The sequence below is a fragment of the Bombina bombina genome, chromosome 6, assembly GCF_027579735.1.
Source record: "Bombina bombina isolate aBomBom1 chromosome 6, aBomBom1.pri, whole genome shotgun sequence".
In the NCBI taxonomy this organism is placed as follows: Eukaryota; Metazoa; Chordata; class Amphibia; order Anura; family Bombinatoridae; genus Bombina; species Bombina bombina.
The window spans coordinates 502,490,304-502,511,517 of record NC_069504.1 but is presented as its reverse complement, the minus strand read 5'-3'; the positions used below and the strand labels follow the sequence as shown (position 1 = coordinate 502,511,517).

At 42.6% G+C, this 21,214-nt stretch overlaps 1 protein-coding gene and 1 non-coding gene across 2 annotated transcripts in view; both read right to left on the bottom strand.

Annotated features, from left to right (window-relative positions):
• CSNK1G1 (casein kinase 1 gamma 1) overlaps positions 1 to 21,214 on the bottom strand; it is a gene marked incomplete in the record, with an annotated part of 566,217 nt that overhangs the window by 236,760 nt on the left and 308,243 nt on the right. Inside the window, 1 exon segment of the mRNA XM_053717378.1 lies at positions 2,353 to 2,587. Within this exon segment, the coding sequence (XP_053573353.1) occupies positions 2,353 to 2,587 (235 nt within the window).
• On the bottom strand, positions 15,548 to 15,661 carry LOC128665319 (U5 spliceosomal RNA). Its single transcript, XR_008403082.1, has one exon. It is a non-coding gene; the product is annotated as a U5 spliceosomal RNA (small nuclear RNA).

Below are 21,214 nucleotides of genomic sequence, written 5' to 3'. Positions count from 1 at the left end.
CAAAGCCAGTGGTGCTGCTGGGTGTACTAGAGTGTAGTATTGCTTGAATTCTCGACCGAAGCTGCAGGTAATGAAACCATATGTTGTTGTCGGAGGGGTCTAGGTCAGCGTACTGATTAAAGGATAGGACAGAAAACATCAGCAATTCGATACAGGCCTCTGTTGGCCCATTTATTACTAGAGTCGGAAGGGGAGCCACCAAAAAGTCCAGGGGAGTCGCCCTAGAATGTTGTGATTTCATGGTGAATGAGGAAGTTAGTCTATCCCACAGGAAGACCGTGTGTGCTATATCTATGTATTGTTGCCATTGAGATGGTCTTGTGTTCCTGCATGCTTATAGTATTTTATATATGGGATTTATCTGTATTAAGTCTGATTCTAATTGAACCCATCTAATCTTATCATGAGTGTTGTGCCATAGCGCTGTTTGTGCCATTCTGGCAGCGTAATAATAAGAGACTAAGTGTGGTACTCCCAACCCTCCCCCTTTTAATGTTTTCTTAAGGTAAACCGATTCCTAGGTTTTTTTCTCTCCCCAGATAAAGTTATGTCTTTTTGGATTTGGTTTAGAGTGGCCACTGGGACGCACCCTGGCAGAGACCTGAAAAGGTAGAGCAATTTGGGGAGAATAGTCATTTTAGAGGTCACTATTCTTCCATAGAAGGAAATTTTCTCTTTAGTCCATTTGTTTAGGAGATTTTTAATCTGGAGGAACATAGGCTTATAGTTAAGCGCAAACAAGGAGTTTATGTCGTTGGAGAGAATGATCCCCAAGTATTTGAGACTCTTAAGCGCCCATGAAAATCTAAAGTTTGATTCGAGAAGTTTTTTTGTGTCTGCAGGCAAGTGTATACCCAAGCCCTCACATTTATCATTGTTCAGCTTATATCCCGATATCCTGCCAAATTGTTGTAGCGTATTGTAAAGTACAGGGAGAGAAATTAGGGGTCTAGTAAGTGACAGTATCACGTCATCCGCGAATAGTGCGATTTTATACGTGGAAGTTCCCACCTCAATACCCGAAATGTCTGGGAAATTTCGTATCTGGGCCGCAAGAGGTTCTATGCACAATGCAAAAAGCAGTGGGGACAGTGGGCAGCCCTGTCTCGTGCCATTATTAATCAGGATATCTTCTGACTGGTATCCCGCAATCTGGGTAAAAGCCTTGGGCCCTAAGTATAACGCTTTGATAGCCTTTAAGAAACTCCCTCCAATCCCGAACCTTTCGAGTATCGTGAGCAAATATGTCCAGTTAACCCTGTCAAATGCCTTCTCCGCATCCAACGAAAGGAGCAGAGAAGGCATTTTTGTTATATTGGCAAAATTGATTAGGTCTATGGTTCTGCGGATGTTGTCAGGAGCCTCATAGGGCATGTAATTTTAAACAACTTTCCAATTTACTTTTATCACCAATTTTGCTTTGCTCTCTTGGTATTTTTAGTTGAAAGCTAAACCTTAGAGGTTTATATGCTAATTTCTTAGACCTTGAAGGCCACCTCTAATCTGAAAGCATTTTTTCACCACTAGAGGGAGTTAGTTCATACAGCTAACAATGAGCTCCCGCACGTGAAGTTACCTAGGAGTGAGCACTGATTGGCTAAAATGCAAGTCGGTCAAAAGAACTGAAATAAGGGGGCAGTTAGCAGAGGCTTAAATACAAGGTAATCACAGAGGTAAAAAGTGCATTATAACTGGGGAATGGGTAATAAAGGGAGTATGTATCTTTTTAAACAACAAAAATTCTGGTGTTGACTGTCCCTTTAACCAGATATCGAAATGCATATAACCTAACTGATAAAAACAATACAGGATACCAAGCACCCCCAGATGCTCTTAGCTGCAATTTCAAAGTAACCCAGCTAAATGATCCCTTTTCAGAAGTTTTAACTTTTTAATAACAGTTAAATTTAAAAAAAAACATGTATCTGCCTTGTTTGTATGTTTCACTAGGCAATACTCAATACTATAAATGTTTAAGTAATTTTAAAACATGCTGTGTGCATGTACAATTCATTTACTCTCCTAGTATTAATGACTTTCCTACCTTTATAGTGGGATTAGTCCATAAAGTGATAGAGAATCCATTACGGGCAGAGGAACAGCAGATTGTATGAACACAGGAAAGTGGAATATTTTTAAAAAAAATTAAGCGTTTACTAAGACTCTCATGAATTAAAGTCCCCATCTTTTCTTTAAGATAACTAATTATTGTTAATTAAACATTAAAGTTTGCAATCCCTTTAACACTTGTATTGTTTCTTACTGGCACAGTAGCCTGTTTAATTTACAAGTTAGCTTGTTTTACCACACTACTAAACTATATGCAACTGCAAAAAACACTGGGGTACAAACCTTTCCCAAGATGAGTGTTTATGGACATGTATCTGGCTGTCCCCGTCAAGCTTTTGTGTTCCCGATAAGGTATGTGCTTTTTGGTTTCTGGGTCTATGTACTCCTTAGCCAGTCCAAAGTCTATGATGTGTATTACATGTTCTTTCTTATTCCCTTGTCGACCAATTAGGAAGTTCTCAGGTTTGACATCTCGGTAAATTAGGTTTTTGGAGTGTACATATTCCATCCGTGAAATCTGTAAATAAATAAAATTAAAACCAACATCAGTTGTATGTGATCATAGACCTATCTATCAGACATATCTGCAAACTAGATCATCATACTATTTAAATGATAAATAACATAATTTATGTAAGAAATTACCTGATAAATTCATTTCTTTCATATTGGCAAGAGTCCATGAGCTAGTGACGTATGGGATATACAATCCTACCAGGAGAGGCAAAGTTTCCCAAACCTCAAAATGACTATAAATACACCCCTCACCACACCCACAATTCAGTTTAACGAATAGCCAAGTAGTGGGGTGATAAAGAAAGGAGTAAAAAGCATCAAAGGAATTTGGAAATTGTGCTTTATACAAAAAAAATCATAATGACCATAAAAAGGGTGGGCCTCATGGACTCTTGCCAATATGAAAGCAATTAATTTATCAGGTAAATTCTTACATAAATTATGTTTTCTTTCATGTAATTAGCAAGTCCATGAGCTAGTGACGTTTGGGATATCAATACCCAAGATGTGGAGCTCCACGCAAGAGTCACTAGAGAGAGAGGGATAAAAAGAAACAGCCATTTTCCACTGAAAAAAATAATCCACAACCCAAAATATAAGTTATTCTTATAATGAAAAGAAAAACTTAAAACATCAGCAGAAGAATCAAACTGAAACAGCTGCCTGAAGAACTTTTCTACCAAAAACTGCTTCTGAAGAAGCAAATACATCAAAACGGTAGAATTTAGTAAATGTATGCAGAGAGGATCAAGTTGCTGCTTTGCAAATCTGATCAACTGAAGCTTCATTCTTAAAAGCCCACGAAGTGGAGACTGATCTAGTAGAATGAGCTGTAATTCTCTGAGGCGGGGCCTGAACCGACTCCAAATAAGCTTGATGAATCAAAAGCTTTAACCAAGAAGCCAAGGAAATAGCAGAGGCCTTCTGACCTTTACTAGGACCAGAAAATATAACAAATAGACTAGAAGTCTTCCTGAAATATTTAGTAGCTTCAACATAATATTTCAAAGCTCTCACCACATCCAAAGAATGTAAGGATCTTTCCAAAGAATTCTTAGGAATAGGACACAAGGAAGGGACAACAATTTCTCTACTAATGTTGTTAGAATTCACAACTTAAGGTAAAATTTTAAATGAAGTCCACAAAACCGCCTTATCCTGATGAAAAATCAGAAAAGGAGATTCACAAGAAAGAGCAGATAGCTCAGAAACTCTTCTAGCAGAAGAGATGGCCAAAAGGACAACACTTTCCAAGAAAGCAGTTGTGGCAAACCTAGCCACTTCTGGACTATAACGTAAGAAAGGTTGTCTGTGACAGACCCTTCGGTCAGGACTGAAAGTGTTAACTTTATTTTCTAACCACAAGTGGCTGGCTCCAGCTACAATCTAATTAATGCTTAGCATTCTATTGTTTGATCACCCCCCAGAGAGAAACGCCTAAGTGATAAGGAGAGTCAAGAGTGTCCTGTGGTTGAAGTGTTTAAGTAATATAATCCTATTGTATCATGTCAAGGGCGCTTCTCCCTTTTATCTAATGTACAACATTCTTTCCACCCCCATCTGGGGGGGGGGGGGGTCAAAAACCTGTATAAATCTGTATGCTGCCTTCAAATAAAGTGTTATTCTGTTTAAAACCTGAAAACTGGCTGGGTTGTGAACTGCTGATTCCCTATGCAGGACATTGTTCCCTGGTGTTAACCCTTGGTATCCGGTTGGTACCGTTACAATTGGTGGCAAGCGACGGAATGAACCTTATCGCCCAGAAGAGCAACTACACAAGCCAGTAACCTCAGGAAGAGGGGGATTACTACAATACTGACTAAGATGGAAGGAGTACCAGGGACCGAAGTGAATGGAGATGGATTATTCTAAGCTAAAGAGACAAACGTAAAAGGAACTGCTAGAAGCCAGGGGAAAGATAGGCAGCAGCAAACCCAAGGCTATATTAATTGCTGAGCTGATGGAGGGAGACAGAGCTCGCAGCGCTACGCCTCCAGCAGCCATGGAGGAGACCCTATACCAGAGGGAAATGAGGACCAGGCTGGAATTTTTACCCCAACCTGTACCACGGGATATGCTATCCGTGGTAATGGCAGATGTGCAGGAGTACGTGATGGCACACAGTCCGCGGAATGCATCCTCCCGAGCAGAATCCATTTTGGACGCACTCAGCAACCCAGTAAGACCCAAAATCCCATACCATGCATTTAAAATGTTTTGTGAGGAGAAGGATGAGATTGATGGGTATTTACAGGATTTTGAGAGACTGTGCGAGTTACATGATTTGGAGCAGTCCGTATGGGTGCCGGTGCTAGCAGGCAAGCTAGCCGGTAGGGCAGCGGAAGCGTATCGCGCTGTACCCAGGGAGGACAGCAAGGATTATGCTAAAGTGAAGAGAGCGATCTTGGAAAGATATGCCATTACCTCAGAGGCATACCGGCGCAAGTTTAGAGGCCTGCGCAAGCCAGAAAGAGATTCCCATGCAGAGTGGGCCCACAAGCTGGATCAAGCATCTCAGGGGTGGATACAGGCCAGCCAAGCTACCACCATGGAAGAATTGCGACAACTGATGCTGTTGGAGCAATTCTTTAACGGCTTGTCCCCAGAAGCCCAAGAATGGGTGAGAGATCGAAAACCCCTCACCTTAACCGAAGCAGCCAGATTAGCAGACCAGCATTTTGATGCCAGGAGGCACCATGGACTACAGCCTAACAACGGACGGGCTAATATACAATGCCACACCTGCAAGCAGTGGGGACATATGGCACGTGAGTGCACCCAAAATCGGAGCAGACAAGCTTGGAACCAGGTCAGACAGAACCTGGCCCCAAGGGCGGCTGCTCACCATTACCAAACGGAGCCAGCCGCTCATGAGGTGTTGAGCACCCAAGCCGAGGAACCCCTGGGAATTCTGCATGAGGTGATGTCGGTCCAGGGACTTCGGGATTCGGGAGCTACTTTAACCCTGATAGCTCCCCATTTGGTGCCGGATACAGCACCCACTGGCGGATCCGTGGCAGTACGAGGGGCAGGGGGAGCAGTATACCGATTGCCCACTGCTAGAGTGGAGTACAGACCCCCAGTCACCCCAGCAGCTGCCAGTTACCAACCCCCGGCGCACCGCTATACCACACGGCCTCCGGCCACGAACTACCCTCAGAGAGCCCGGTTCAATTCGCGGGGCTACTCACAACCTATTCGGTGCTTTGGATGTAAGCAACTAGGGCACAAAAGGCCAGAGTGTCCCCTAAATGCAGCGAATCAAGCACAGTCCTGGAGAAGACCCGCTGGCGGAATCCCACATAATCCTCAGCCTGTGGCCCGCTACGTAGAGGCGCCAGAATGCTGGGGCAGCCTACATGAAGCAGACCCCGTGCAAGCTGCCCACCGGAATAACCGGCAACGGGTTAAAGTGAATGGGAAGGAGGTCAGTTGTCTACGGGATACTGGTGCTACCATGACCTTGCTTCAAGAGAACTTGGTGCCTGAGAAACAGCACACTGGAGACACTGTGGCTGTGAGGGTAGCAGGGGGCACTGTGTTCCGCCTACCTGTTGCCAGGGTACATTTGGATTGGGGAGTGGGCGCTAGACTTGTGAATGTGGGGGTCAAGAAGGACTTACCTGCTGATGTTCTCCTTGGAAATGACTTGGCCCCCCTTGTTTCTGCCTATGCTCCCATGGATCCCGCTAATGTTAACCCTGTGACTACCCAAGCCCAGTCCCTCCGGGAAGAGACGCTTCCATGTTTGGGGTGGGGGCAGTACTGAGCCAAGTTGGAGCAGATGGCGGAGAACACCCCGTAGCTTACTTGAGCCGAAAGTTGTTGCCCCGGACATCCCCAAGCCGATCCGTTGGGATCAGACTGTGTATGCCGGCTTGGTTCTGGGGGAGCATTGTGGCAAACCTAGCCACTTCTGGACTATAACGTAAGAAAGGTTGTCTGTGACAGACCCTTCGGTCAGGACTGAAAGTGTTAACTTTATTTTCTAACCACAAGTGGCTGGCTCCAGCTACAATCTAATTAATGCTTAGCATTCTATTGTTTGATCACCCCCAGAGAGAAACGCCTAAGTGATAAGGAGAGTCAAGAGTGTCCTGTGGTTGAAGTGTTTAAGTAATATAATCCTATTGTATCATGTCAAGGGTGCTTCTCCCTTTTATCTAATGTACAACATTCTTTCCACCCCCATCTGGGGGGGGGGGTCAAAAACCTGTATAAATCTGTATGCTGCCTTCAAATAAAGTGTTATTCTGTTTAAAACCTGAAAACTGGCTGGGTTGTGAACTGCTGATTCCCTATGCAGGACATTGTTCCCTGGTGTTAACCCTTGGTATCCGGTTGGTACCGTTACAGCAGTTTAATGTCCAAAGAGTGCATAGGCTCAAATGGAGGAGCCTGTAACGCCCATAAAACCAAATTAAGACTCCAAGGAGGAGAAATTAATTTAATGACAGGCTTAAAATGAACTAAAGCCTGTACAAAACAGTGAATATCAGGAAGTTTAGCAATCTTTCTGTGAAATAAAACAGAAAGAGCAGAGATTTGTCCCTTCAAGGAACTTGCAGACAAACCCCTATCCAAACCCTCCTGAAGAAACTGTAAAATTCTAGGAATTCTAAAAGAATGCCAAGAGAATTTATGAGAAGAACACCATAAAATGTAAGTCTTCCAAACTCGATAATAAATCTTTCTAGAGACAGATTTACGAGCTTGTAACATAGTATTAATCACTGAGTCAGAGAAACCTCTATGACTAAGCGATCAATTGCCATACCTTCAAATTTAATGATTTGAGATCCTGATGGAAAAACGGACCTTGAGAGAGTAGGTCCTGCCTTAACGGAAGTGGCCAAGGTTAGGAACTGGACATCCGAACAAGATCCGCATACCAAAACCTGTGGGGCCATGCTGGAGCCAGCAGCAACACAAACGATTGTTCCATGATGATTTTGGAGATCACTCTTGGAAGAAGAACTAGAGGCGGGAAAATATAAGCAGTTTGATAACACCAAGGAAGTGTCAGCGCATCCACTGCTTCCGCCTGAAAATACCTGGACCTGGAATGGTATCTGGGAAGTTTCTTGTTTAGATGAGAGGCCATCAGATCTATCTCTGGAAGACCCCACATCTGAACAATCTGAGGAAACACATCTGGATGGAGGGACCACTCCCCCGGATGTAAAGTCTGACGGCTGACATAAGCCGCCTCCCAATTTTCTACACCTGGGATATAAACCGCAGAAATTAGACAGGAGCTGGATTCTGCCCAAGCAAGTATCCAAGATACTTCTTTCATAGCATGGGGACTGTGAGTCCCACCCTGATGATTGACATATGCCACTGTTGTGATATTGTGTGTCTGAAAACAAATGAACGGTTCTCTCATCAACAGAAGCCAAAACTGAAGAGCTCTGAGAATTGCACAGAGTTCTAAAATATTGATTGGTAATCTCGCCTCTTGAGATTTCCAAACCCCTTGTGCTGTCAGAGATCCCCAGACAGCTCCCCAACCTGAAAGACTTGCATCTGTTGTGATCACAGTCCAGGTTGGCCGAACAAAAAAGAGGCCCCTTGAACTAAACACTGGTGATTTAACCACCACGTCAGAGAGTGTCGAACATTGGGATTTAAGGATATTAATTGTGATATCTTTGTATAATCCCGGCACCATTGATTCAGCATACAAAGCTGGAGAGGTCTCATGTGAAAACAAGCAAAGGGAATCGTGTCCGATGCTGCAGTCATGAGACCTAAAACTTTCATGCACATAGCCACTGAAGGGAATGACTGAGACTGAAGGTGCCGACAGGCTGCAACCAATTTTAAACGTCTCTTGTCTGTTAGAGACAGAGTCATGGACACTGAATCTATCTGGAAGCCTAAAAAGGTAACCCTTGTCTGAGGAATCAAAAAACGTTTTGGTAAATTGATCCTCCAACCATGTTTTCGAAGAAACAACACTAGTTTATTTTGTGTGAGATTCTGCAGAACTTAAAGACTGAGCTAGTACCAAGATATCGTCCAAATAAGGAAACACCGCAATACCTTGCCCTCTGATTACAGAAAGTAGGGCACCAAGAACCTTTGAAAAGATTCTTGGAGCTGTTGCTAGGCCAAATGGAAGAGCAACAAATTGGTAATGCTTGTCTAGAAAAGAGAATCTCAGAAACTGATAATGTTCTGGATGAATCGGAATATGAAGGTATGCAGCCTACAAGTCTATTGTGGACATATTATGTCCTTGCTGAAAAAAAGGCAGAATAGTCCTTATAGTCACCATCTTGAAAGTTGGTACTCTTACATAACGATTCAAAATTTTCAGATCCAGAACTAGTCTGAATTAATTTTCTTTCTTTGGGACAATGAATAGATTTGAATAAAACCCCAGACCTTGTTCCTGAAAAGGAACTGGCATGATTACCTATGAAACCTCCAGGTCTGAAACACACTTCAGGAAAGCCTGAGCTTTTACTGGATTTAGTGGGATGTGTGAGAGAAAAAAATCTTCTCACAGGTGGTCTTACTCTGAATCCTATTTGGTACCCCTGAGAGACAATGCTCTGAATCCATTGATTTTGGACAGAATTTGTCCAAACATCCATGAAAAACCTTAATCTGCCCCCTACCAGCTGAGCTGGAATGAGGGCCGCACCTTCATGCGGACTTAGGGGCTGACTTTGGTTTCTTAAAAGGCTTGGATTTATTCCAATTTGAGGAAGGCTTCCAATTGGAAACAGATTCCTTAGGGGAAGGATTAGGTTTTTGTTCCTTATTTTGACGAAAGGAACGAAAATGATTAGAAGCCTTAGATTTACCCTTAGGTTTTTTTATCCTGAGGCAAAAAAAACTCCCTTCCCCCCAGTAACAGTTGAAATAATAGAATCCAACTGAGAACCAAATAAATTATTACCTTGGAAAGAAAGAGATAGCAATCTATACTTAGATGTCATATCAGCATTCCAAGATTTAAGCCACAAAGCTCTTCTAGCTAAAATAGCTAAAGACATGGATCTAACATCAATTTTGATATCAAAAATAACATCACAAATAAAATGATTAGCATGTTGCAGTAAACGAACAATGCTAGATAAGTCAGAAACCAATTCTTGTTGCGCTAAATTCTCCAACCAAAAAGTTGATGCAGCTGCAACATCAGCTAAAGAAATTGCAGGCCGAAGAAGATGACCTGAATATAAATAGGCTTTCGTTAGATAAGATTCAAGTTTCCTATCTAAAGAATCTTTAAAGGAAGTACTATCTTCCATAGGAATAGTGGTTCGTTTAGCAAGAGTAGAAATAGCCCCATCAACTGTGGGGATCTTTTCCCAAAACTCTATTGAAATTGCTGGTAAAGGATACAATTTTTTAAACCTTGAAGAAGGATTAAAAGGAGTACCCGGCTTATTTCATTCCTTAGAAATCATATCAGAAATAGCATCAGGAATAGGAAAAACCTCTGGAGTAACCACAGGAGGTTTAAAAACAGAATTTAAAACGTTTACTAGTTTTAATATCAAGAGGACTAGCTTCCTCAATATCCAAAGTAATTAACACTTCTTTTAACAAAGAACAAATATACTCCATTTTAAATAAATAAGTAGATTTGTCAGTGTTAATATCTGAGGAAGGATCTTCTGAATCAGATAGATCCTCATCAGAGGAGGATAATTCATTATGTTGTCGGTCATTTGAAATTTCATCAACTGAGTGAGAAGCTTTAAAAAGACCTTTTACGTTTATTAGAAGGTGGAAATGCAGACAAAGCCTTCTGAATAGAATCAGTAACAAATTCTTTAAAATTCATAGGTATATCATGTACATTAGAAGTTGAAGGAACTGCAACCAGCAATGTACTATTACTGATGGACACTATCTGCATGTAAAAGTTTATCATGACAACTAATACAAATGACTTTAGGAGATATAATCTCCACAATTTTACAACAAATGCACTTAGCTTTGGTAGAACTGATGTCAGGCATCAAAGTTCCAACAGATACTTCTGAGACAGGATCAGATTGAGACATCTCGCAAAATGTAAAAGAAAAAACAACATATAAAGCAAAATTACCAATTTCCTTATATGACAGTTTCAGGAATGGGAAAAAAATGCAAATAGCATAGCCCTCTGACATAGAAAAAGGCAAGAGGCAAATAGCAATGAGGTAATAAATAATGAAAACGCACAACGTAACAAATTGTTTTTGCGCCAACCATGTCCAGAAATGACACACTCGCGTCACTAACGACGCAACCCTGTGTGAAGAACTCGGCGTCAACTATGACGCTGGAAGTGACGAACTTGCGTCAACGAACGTGCCTTTCGCGGCCAAAAAATTCTTGCGCCAAGAATGACGCAATAAAGTGTAGCATTTGGCGCACCCGCAAGCCTAATCCATAAAGTGCCAAACCATAGCTGAGAGTGTCTTTAGTAATGAAAACATACTTGCCTGAGGACACCCATCCACATATAGCAGATAGCCAAACCAGTACTGAAACAGTTATCAGTAGAGGTAATGGTACATGAGAGTATATAAGGGAGGTAGGAGATGAATCAATACGACCGATAACAGAGAACCTATGAAATAGATCTCCCGTGAGGAAAACCATTGCATTCAATAGGTGATACTCCCTTCACATCCCTCTGACATTCGCTGTACTCCGAGAGGAATCGGGCTTCAAAAAGCTGAGAAGCGCATATCAACGTAGAAATCTTAGCACAAACTTACTTCACCACCTCCATAGGAGGCAAAGTTTGCAAAACTGAATTGTGGGTGTGGTGAGGGGTGTATTTATAGGCATTTTGAGGTTTGAGAAACTTAGCCCCTCCTGGTAGGATTGTATATCCCTACGTCACTAGCTCATGGACTCTTGCCAATTACATGAAAGAAATTCATATTTGTTGATTACTATAATTTCAAGATCATGGCTGTAACGTCAATGCAGCACTTACAAGTGAACATGGTCTCTTTAAGAGGGAGTGGGAAAAGAAGCCCAGCACTTCAGAGTTCTACTTCCATATCAATAAAAAAAAAAAAAAGAAAGAAAGAAAAAAAAAACTCCAAGCAAAACAGTAGGTAGCTTTTTTATTTTTATAATTAGTACAGACAAGGCTGGAGCCTTGTGAGTGCTAATACAATAAAAGGTAGTAGCCAAAATATTAAAATTATGGTAAATTCTTGTTATCTTGGTTCCCTCAAGTGGCACTCTAAAATACAGGTTTGAGAGAATACCAAAAAAATAAGAGAAATACAGAATAAGTAATGCAAAACAAATTAAAAGGCTATATTTGCACTACAACAGATAAGCCTTTTCTTCCATATCTGGCCTCAGCTTTGGCTTGAGCATCAAATTTATAGAGTTTCAGAAAGGTGAGTGGTGAAAAACAGATCTCTGCTTTGCAGATATTTAAGAGGAGGGAATCTACCATTGACCAGGAATTGGAAACCGCCCTGGCGATTTCTATTTCTGCATGCCTCATAACCGAGACAGTACAGAAAAAGCAGTATGGAGGTCCCCGTGATCATATGCCTGTAAGGACTAATATCAGGGGTGCCTCCATAACTTAAGACACGCTAAGATCAGCGTATTGCATGCTGTTGCTAGATAGCCTCACATGCAGGCATCCAGCAACAGCATGAGAAAAAGTTACGGAGTATACAATCACTATGAAAGGCAGTCACCGTAATTAAATACTTTAAATGCAGCCTAGATGCTGGTATTAGGATCACTGGGCAATCAATGGATGCCTCAAGAGTGAGACAATCCAGTGATGCTCAAAAAAAGTGGCTTATGATCATGTGATTAATGTGACAGCCAATCACAGTGATCACATGTCAAGAATGACAAGTCATGGTTTGTTAACAAAGGCTTGTCTTGGTCCCTCCCTGTCTTTTGTGCACCAGTTTTGAATTGGATAAAAACTATTTAGCTTACAGTCCAAGCAGAGCAAATGCAGCATTTAACCAATAATTCCATCTTTGTAGTATCTGGTCTATATTTGCAATAAAAACACTTTTAAACTTGGATGTATGAAGTATCCCTAAAAAATTAAATTATGCTTACCTGATAATTTTCTTTTCTTCTGACGGGGAGAGTCCACAGCTGCATTCATTACTTTTGGGAATTCAGAACCTGGCCACCAGGAGGAGGCAAAGACACCCCAGCCAAAAGCTTAAATACCTCCCCCACTTCCCTCATCTCCCAGTCATTCTGCCGAGGGAACAAGGAACAGTAGGAGAAATATCAGGGTAAAAAAGGTGCCAGAAGAACAAAAAACTAAAATGATCGCCCCATATAAAAACGTGGGCGGGGAGCTGTGGACTGTCCCGTCAGAAGAAAAGAAAATTATCAGGTAAGCATAATTTAAGTTTTTCTTCTTAAACGGAAGAGTCCACAGCTGCATTCATTACTTTTGGGAAAACAATACCCAAGCTATAGAGGACACTGAATGCAAAAACGGGCGGGTAGACGAGGCAGCCCATTTGGAAGGCACCACAGCCTGAAATTACCCAACACCTGACAAAAACAACTGCTTTACCAGAAAACAGAAGGATAAAACCTGAAAGGACCAGGTAACTTGCCCAGCAGTTAAAACCAGCAAGGGCCCAGATAGAAACCGCTCAGAATCAGTAGATTCCACCGAGCACAAAGCTTCAGAGGAAACAAATCCTGCAGGCTCCAAGCCCACACGTAACCTTACCCCCACCCAAGGGGAGGGGACCTCCACATACCCCCTGAAGGGAAGAAGAAGAAGAAGAAGAACTCAGATCTAAAAGACCAACAAGCTAAGGTAAAGGGAACCCTAGCCGAACTCCAAACGCAAAGCAAAGTTGCAATAGAACAAAACCGCATAGAGGACAAACTCCAATGACCGAACAAAGTGAGGAAAAAAAAACCTACCCCTATCGGAACGGAAGTCCAAGGGACCTTGTAACGTCCCAACCCTGGAAACCTAGAGAGACAAGGTAGACCCCATCCCTCACACAGCATGTAATACGCACTATGAAAGAGTGACCAAGGGCTAAAACCCACCCCCTGGAACCTTCTTAAATTAGCAGCATAAATCTTATCGTGCTCCAGATGAAGCCACAGGCTTCCCTCTGCAACAGAAGTCTAGCAGACTCTGGCTGTGAACACTAGCCAACCAAGCTAGGAACTGCACCAGGGTTCCCCCAGAGGAAAAATTCTGAATGGAGTGCAGAAACCCACTCCCTCCCGGGAAAAAACAAAGTAGGAGAGCATCCTAAACCAGCAGAGGAAGAAAAACACAGCGAAGCCTCCCAGTGAAGATCTAAGTAAGATACGCAGTCAAGGCTCAACCAAGCAGACAGACCTCTGGCCCCCTCTCGGAGACAACGAACTCAGCATCAAAGCGACTGGCAATGTCCAAAAGCAGGGAAATAAACCCTTCCCCGGAACCACGGTGGTCCTCAGTAAGGAAAAAGGAGGGGAACTAAATTGAACAGTACCAATGGGTAAAGCAAACTTCACCATTTGCTAACAAGACTGGCATGCTAACCAACTAAGCTATGACAGACATAGAACGAGCTCAGGTTCCAGGACCCAGACACAGATCCTTACCCTAAAAGAAGGGACACAACCAGACAAAAAAAAAAGACTACACTGAAACAACAGTGACGGCATGATACCAGAATCCAACCCTTCATGGCATCCTGCACACAAGGCAGGGGGGACCCTACTGAACAGAGGAAGACCTCCGGGGCACTAGGTGGATACTGCGGTATGCTCCAATCAACCTAAGGGGAGGAGAAAGTCAAATATAACTGCTCATCCGCCCACAGGCATGGAGAGTGCGGCAGCAGACAGACGGCAAAGGCAATACCTATAGTAGAAGAACCATCCCGCTGCAACAGCCGCCCAAGTGGAAAACAGCCATCAAGCACACCTTTAAGGTGCAAATAGCTGCAACAGATAGCGTGCAATCATCCGCTTGCTAGACAGCTAAACTACCCATCAGGCTATTTCCAAGTCTCTGATAAGAGAAAAACAAAACCCCCTGAAAGCCAAGTGTAAGACTCAAAACCGAAGGGACTGAACCGTCCAAAAACCCCATCTAAAAGATTCGGTCAGATATCCGAGACCAGAACATGTCCGGAAAACCAGAAAACCGGCTACAAGGTAATAACCCCTGAGGAACCATAGAGATACCTCACACTGAGAACCTGTACCCCAGGAGATGCAACTACAGCCAAATCCAAAAGGTCCTTGGACACTGGATGTTCACTAAGCATCCCAGAGACTGAGAGTATATCTCCTAAGGGTTCGAGGGACAACACCCCAAATTAGAGCTCAAAAACAGAAAATCCAGTTTGAGAAGATAAAATAGTCTCCAAACAATCCTTTCAGAATCAACCTCCGGAAACCCCCACAGCTCAAGGAATTAATGGACAAGCCTCGCAATTCATGGCGAGCGACAGATAAAACTGAGACATCTTAAGTAAGGGCAGCTCCAGAAAAAATAACGAAGACAAATGCATTCTCCAGAGCCCCAAAAATATGGGAGCATACGAGAAGCAGCAGGAGGAAGAAAAAGGCTGTAAATGCCCGAACCAATGACCTCCCACCAGCCCCAAGAAGAGGAAAAAATAAGCCTAAGACACCTCGACCCCTTAAGGAAGAGTTAACATCATAAAGGCCTACAAAATACATTCAATAAAAATACATAGAGGAGATAAAAGTCGCCCCAACCTGGTATAATGATGTCCAAGGAGTCATCTAGACCTCCAGTCTCATTGGGAAAGGAGAATCCAAGCTCCGAGGCCAAAGGACCTCCGGAACTCCCAGAGTAATCTTTAGCAGGATCCCATCTGGAACCACGCCCACAATCAGGAACAAGACATGAGGACTGAGTACAATCCTTCTGATGCCCTACCCAGAGTAAGAAACGAGAACCAGCCTGACGTCTAGGAACGAAAGGCCTCCTCTACCATGTTCTAGCCCTGCAAGGGGGAGAGCCTCAAAAAATAGTGAAAACTCATGGATGAGCCTCTCCACAGAAAACTTTAGTAAAGGCGAAAGCTTTATACAATCTGAAGAGAAACCATAGTATAACTAACTCCTCATCCGAGTGAGCAACTCACCACCCAACCAGGATAGACAGCTATAGCAGCCCCACGTGGATGATATAGACCCTAAGGAACAGAAAATAGTGCCCGACCATGACCAGCCTGCTACATAGGGCACTCAGAACTGACCCAAGCCACAGAAAAATCGAAACCCCAATAAGGAATCGACAAAAAGGAACTATAGACATAACAAGGTACTAACACCTTAACATGCAACTTCCGCAGAAGCGCCCAAGCGACCACAAAATCGCTAGTATCAAATTCCAGAGAAGAAAGGTTTCCCAACGGAAATATTATAACAGACATGAGCTTCTCAAAAAGAAATAAAATATATCCTAACCGGATCAAAGAAAAAGAGGGAAGCACCGGCAGGTGAAGGCCCAAGAAGAATGGGCACACAAACAGGACCAGCCAAACATAAACCCCATTCTCCCAAAGCTCAGAACTGGAATAAAATACCCAAAAAAAGAAAGTAAAATGGCGATGACAAGGAGATTAACTTCTCCCCCCCCCCCCCCCCGTCTAACCCAGCTTGCCGTCTGAAATAGAAGACTGAGGATCACTCAACCCATTAGGAATGGGATCCTACAGCACCGCCAAAACATGCAGCAGAAGGACACGAAGGCACGCCAGTCTAACGATAGGCAAGACTTACCTCTGACTCCGAGGGTTGGGCCCCTGAAGCTTCAGAGGAAACTGCTTCCCCAGATGGCCGATCTGACCCAGACGATCCCACGCCCATCGAGCCCTGGTTAACAGAACACGGACAGCAGCTCATCAACACCTCCCTCCCAGGAAGTTGTAAATGCGCCAACGCCATAGATATAGCCATGCAGAACCGTGCCATAACCTCTGGAGGGAACAAGCTGCCTTCCAGAGAAGGGGTAACGGTATTAGACACACCTGCTTGCGTAGCTAAGGAAGGTTCTAGGGCACGCGCCTCACGGTAGTGGGATCCCCAAGGGCGGATGGCCCGGCGGACTCTAAGTTCCATTTTGCGGGAGGAGAGAGCACTCTAAAGCGGCATTCGGAACATAACGGATAGGCGTGGACTACCCCGGGCCATCTCATACTCTTCACAAGAAGTAGAATCTGAATCCTCCATGACTTGGATAGAAATTATGGATAGAAGCAAAAATATAAAAATGGCACTTTACACCCTCAATGGCTGGGGCACTCACCACCTCCTGAGACCCAGACAACTAGCGAAACAGACTGTCGCCACGCGGTCAGGAATACGGAAATGGAGTGTAGAACGTGACCATGCCTAGTCACAAGGTACACCGTGCACGCCAGAGAAAAGCGTGCCAAGGCTACAAGGGCCGCGCAGCCTGACAAAAAAAGGCTGTTATGTTCCGATATAGCCACGAGCCCAAGCGTCACTACACATTAACAGGCAGTATCATATAACAAACATGATTACAGCCCCCCCTGTTCAATAACCCCCATCAGGAGATATTAACTCTTGATTCCATAAAGATAAAGGAGTCCCACTGAGACCCTGACGTCTTCACACATTCACACATCAAAGAAAAATGAAATTATCTTACCGGAATCTACGCCATGGAACAGGAACACGGCCCTTCAAGTGTGACAGATAGTAGCCTTGCTTCTGACATGGACTTGAGTGAAGAAAGCAGGCAGAGAAACTCATCAACGCTGATTGCTAAGGAGTTGTTAATATGAGTCGTGATGGTTTCCCAGAAAGACTCTCCCTGCATCTCCGGACTAACATTCATCCATGCTTTTACAGAGAGGCTGACAGGACTACTTACAACTTCAGTCCCATTCCAAAGAGTACTACCCTCCATAAGAGACATCTTTAATCTTCCGACACTTCTCTGCCAACCTCCTGTGGCAAAAGGCAAAGAATGACTGGGGGATGAGGGAAGTGGGGGAGGTATTTAAGCCTTTGGCTGGGGTGTCTTTGCCTCCTCCTGGTGGCCAGGTTTTGAATTCCCAAAAGTAAATGAATGCAGCTGTGGACTCTCTCCGTTTAAGAAGAAAATCAGGACAGTGTAATGAGGTTGGAGGTGTTTTTCTAAAGCTACACTAGTTTTGTAGAAAAGGTTATAAAGAAAACTGGGGGAAATTATTCTTTCATTTTTGCTCCATTTTCCCCTATTACTTAGCTAATTTATTGTTATTGTATGTACCCATATAGGATAGGATATCACAAGAAGCACCTGTTAATCTGTTTAAAAAAAACAGTGCATAATTTGTATGGTGAAACAAGAGAGTAGATAATTGAGGTAAACCTAATAGCGAGCAAAAAAGCCAAAATAGCCTGTGCCATTTAAGAATGGAAACTGGGGAAAAAAACTCTGTCCTTATAGGGATATGAAACCCAAATCTTTTCTCTTTCGTGATTCAGATAGAGCATAGAATTACAAACAACTTTCCATTTTACTTATTTTATCAAATTTGCGTCATTTTCATATCCTTTGTTGAAGGAGCAACAATGGAAAACTGGGAGCTAGCTGAACGCATTAGTAAGCCAACAAGAGGAATAAATGTGCAGCCACCAATCAGTAGCTAGCTCCCAGGGACAACAGAGTGAAAAAAGAAAGGGAGGGGGGAGGGGTAGAAGAGAGGGAGAGAAGAAGATTTCATAGATAACATCAAGATTTAGCAATTTCTATTGATCAAAGGCAATTTTCTTTTTTTTGTCAGCCTGAGTTTATTGCCAGCCTTTTAGACTCTTTATTAACTGGTCAGGCGTGAGAAAATGCACATTACTAAAAGCATTCCAGACACTCTAGGATATCTCATATGTTTTAAATCAATTTTATGTTATTCTGTGACCAAATGACAGATGTCATATTTGGTTTCAAAATAATCCCCATGATCTGAGTGGTCAACAGTGTATTGTTACACTAAGAAGTATAACGTATCATAATTTTAGCCAGGCTTGGGAGTTGGTTTATGGCTTACAATAAAAGGAGTGACATTTTGGAACAGCCAAAAACCTGACCTCAGCCCAAAAACCTCTTTAATGTTAAAGTCCGCTAAATAATATTGTCATTTAGAGAAGAGGCTGTTGACAACAGTGTACTAGACCATTTTCCTTCCAATTTTCCTTTGAATAGAAATGTATGCTGGTCATGTAAATACATTATTTTTTCTTTTTTATTTTTAACTATTTAATTTGTGTCATTGTGTTTCAAATTCCTTTTTTTAATATAAATGCACTGTGACTATTTTTGATCATAATAAATATTCCTTTATTAATTTTGCCTTTGTCCAGTAACATAATTCAAATATTAGAAAAAGGCATAATTTAATAACTGAATATTTATTATAAACAAAAGTAGTGCATTAATATAAAAAAATAATAATCAACAAATGCAATTACACAACAAAAATGCTTACCTGATAAATTTATTTATTTTACGATATGACGAGTCCCCGGATTTCATCCTTACTTATGGGATATCGCCTCATGGTCAGCAGGAGGCGGCAACGAGCTCCACAGAACAACTGCATAAATAGCTTCTCCCTTCCCTGCCCCTCCAGTCATTTGACCAAAGTTAGGAAGAGAAAGGAAAAGCCAAAGGTGCAGAGGTGACTGAAGTTTAACAAAAACAAAGACCTGTCTAGGAAAATGACAGTGTAGGCCGTGGACTCGTCATATCATAAAAGAAATAAATGTATCAGGTGCACATACATTTCCTTTTCTTTTACAAGATATGACAAGTCCACGGATTTCATCCTTACTTATGGGATACAATACCAAAGCAATAGGACACGGATGAAAGGGAGGGACAAGACAAGAACCTAAACGGAAGACACCACTGCTTGAAGAACCTTTCTTCCAAAAACTGACTCGGACGAGGCAAAAGTATCAAATTTGTAAAAATTGGAAAAAGTGTGAAGAGACGACCAAGTTGCAGCCTTGCAAATGTGTTCAACAGAAGCATCGTTTTTAAATGCCCATGAGGAAGCCACAGCCCTAGTTGAATGAGCTGTAATTCGTTCAGGAAGCTGCCGTCCCGCAGTCTCATATGCAAAACGGATGATACTCTTCAGCCAAAGAGAAAGAGAGGTAGACATAGCTTTCTGACCCCTACGTCTCCCAGAAAAGACAACAAACAATGAAGATGATTGACGAAACTCCTTAGTCGCCTGCAAGTAAAACTTGAGGGCACGGACTACATCCAAGTTATGTAACAGAAGCTCCTTCTTTGAGGAAGAATTAGGACACAATGAAGGAACAACAATTTCCTGATTAATATTCTTGTTGGAAACAACCTTAGGAAGAAAACCGGGTTTGGAACGCAAACACCACCTTATCGGCATGAAAAATAAGTTAAGGAGAGTCACGTTGTAATGCTGAAAGCTCAGGAACTCTGTGAGCAGATAGCAAACAAATAAAAATAAAACTTTCCACGATAATAACTTAATATCTATGGAATGCATAGGTTCAAACGGAACCCCTTGAAGAACATTAAGCACCAAAGTCAAACTCCAAGGAGGAGCAATTGGTCTAAACACAGGCCTGATTCTAGTCAGAGCCTGACAAAAAGATTGAACATCTGGGACATCTGCCAGACACTTGCGTAACAATATAGATAAAGCAGAAATCTGTCCCTTTAAGGAACTTGCTGACAACCCTTTCTCCAATCCCTCTTGGAGAAAATCTAAAATCCTAGGAATCCTAACCTTAATCCATGAGTAGTCCTTGGATTCGCACCAATAAAGATTTACACAAAATCTTATGGTAGATCTTTCTAGTGACAGGCTTACGTGCCTGAATCAAAGTATCAATGACCGAAACAGAGAACCCCCGCTTAGATAAAATCAAGCGTTCAGCTGCAGAGAAATTAGATTTGGATGATGGAAGGGTCCCTGAATGAGAAGGTCTTGCCTCAATGGAAGCTTCCACGGTGGCAGAGATGACATTTCCACCAGATCGGCATACCAAGTCCTGCAAGGCCATGCAGGAGCGATTAGAATCACCAAAGCCCGGCATATCTTACGGTAAATTTTTCTATTAACAGGCTTGCGTGCCTGAATCAAGGTATCAATGACCGAAGCAGAGAACCCTCGCTTAGATAAAATCAAGCGTTCCGAGCCTGACAAAAAGACTGAACGTCTGGAACATCTGCCAAACACTTGTTTAGTAAAATAGACAAAGCAGAAATTTGTCCCTTTAAAGAACTTGCTGACAACCCTTTCTCCAATCCTTCTTGGAAAAAAGAAAATCCTGGGAACCCTAACTCTACTCCATGAGTAGCCCTTGGATTCGCACCAATAAAGATATTTACACAAAATTTTATGGTAGATCTTTCTAGTGACAGGCTTACGTGCCTGAATCAAAGTATCAATGACCGAATCAGAGAACCCCCGCTTAGATAAAATCAAGCGTTCAATCTCCAAGCAGTCAGCTGCAAAGAAATTAGATTTGGATGATGGAAGGGTCCCTGAATGAGAAGGTCTTGCCTCAATGGAAGCTTCCACGGTGGCAGAGATGAAATTTCCACTAGATCGGCATACCAAGTCCTGCAAGGCCACGGAGGAGCAATTAGAATCACTGA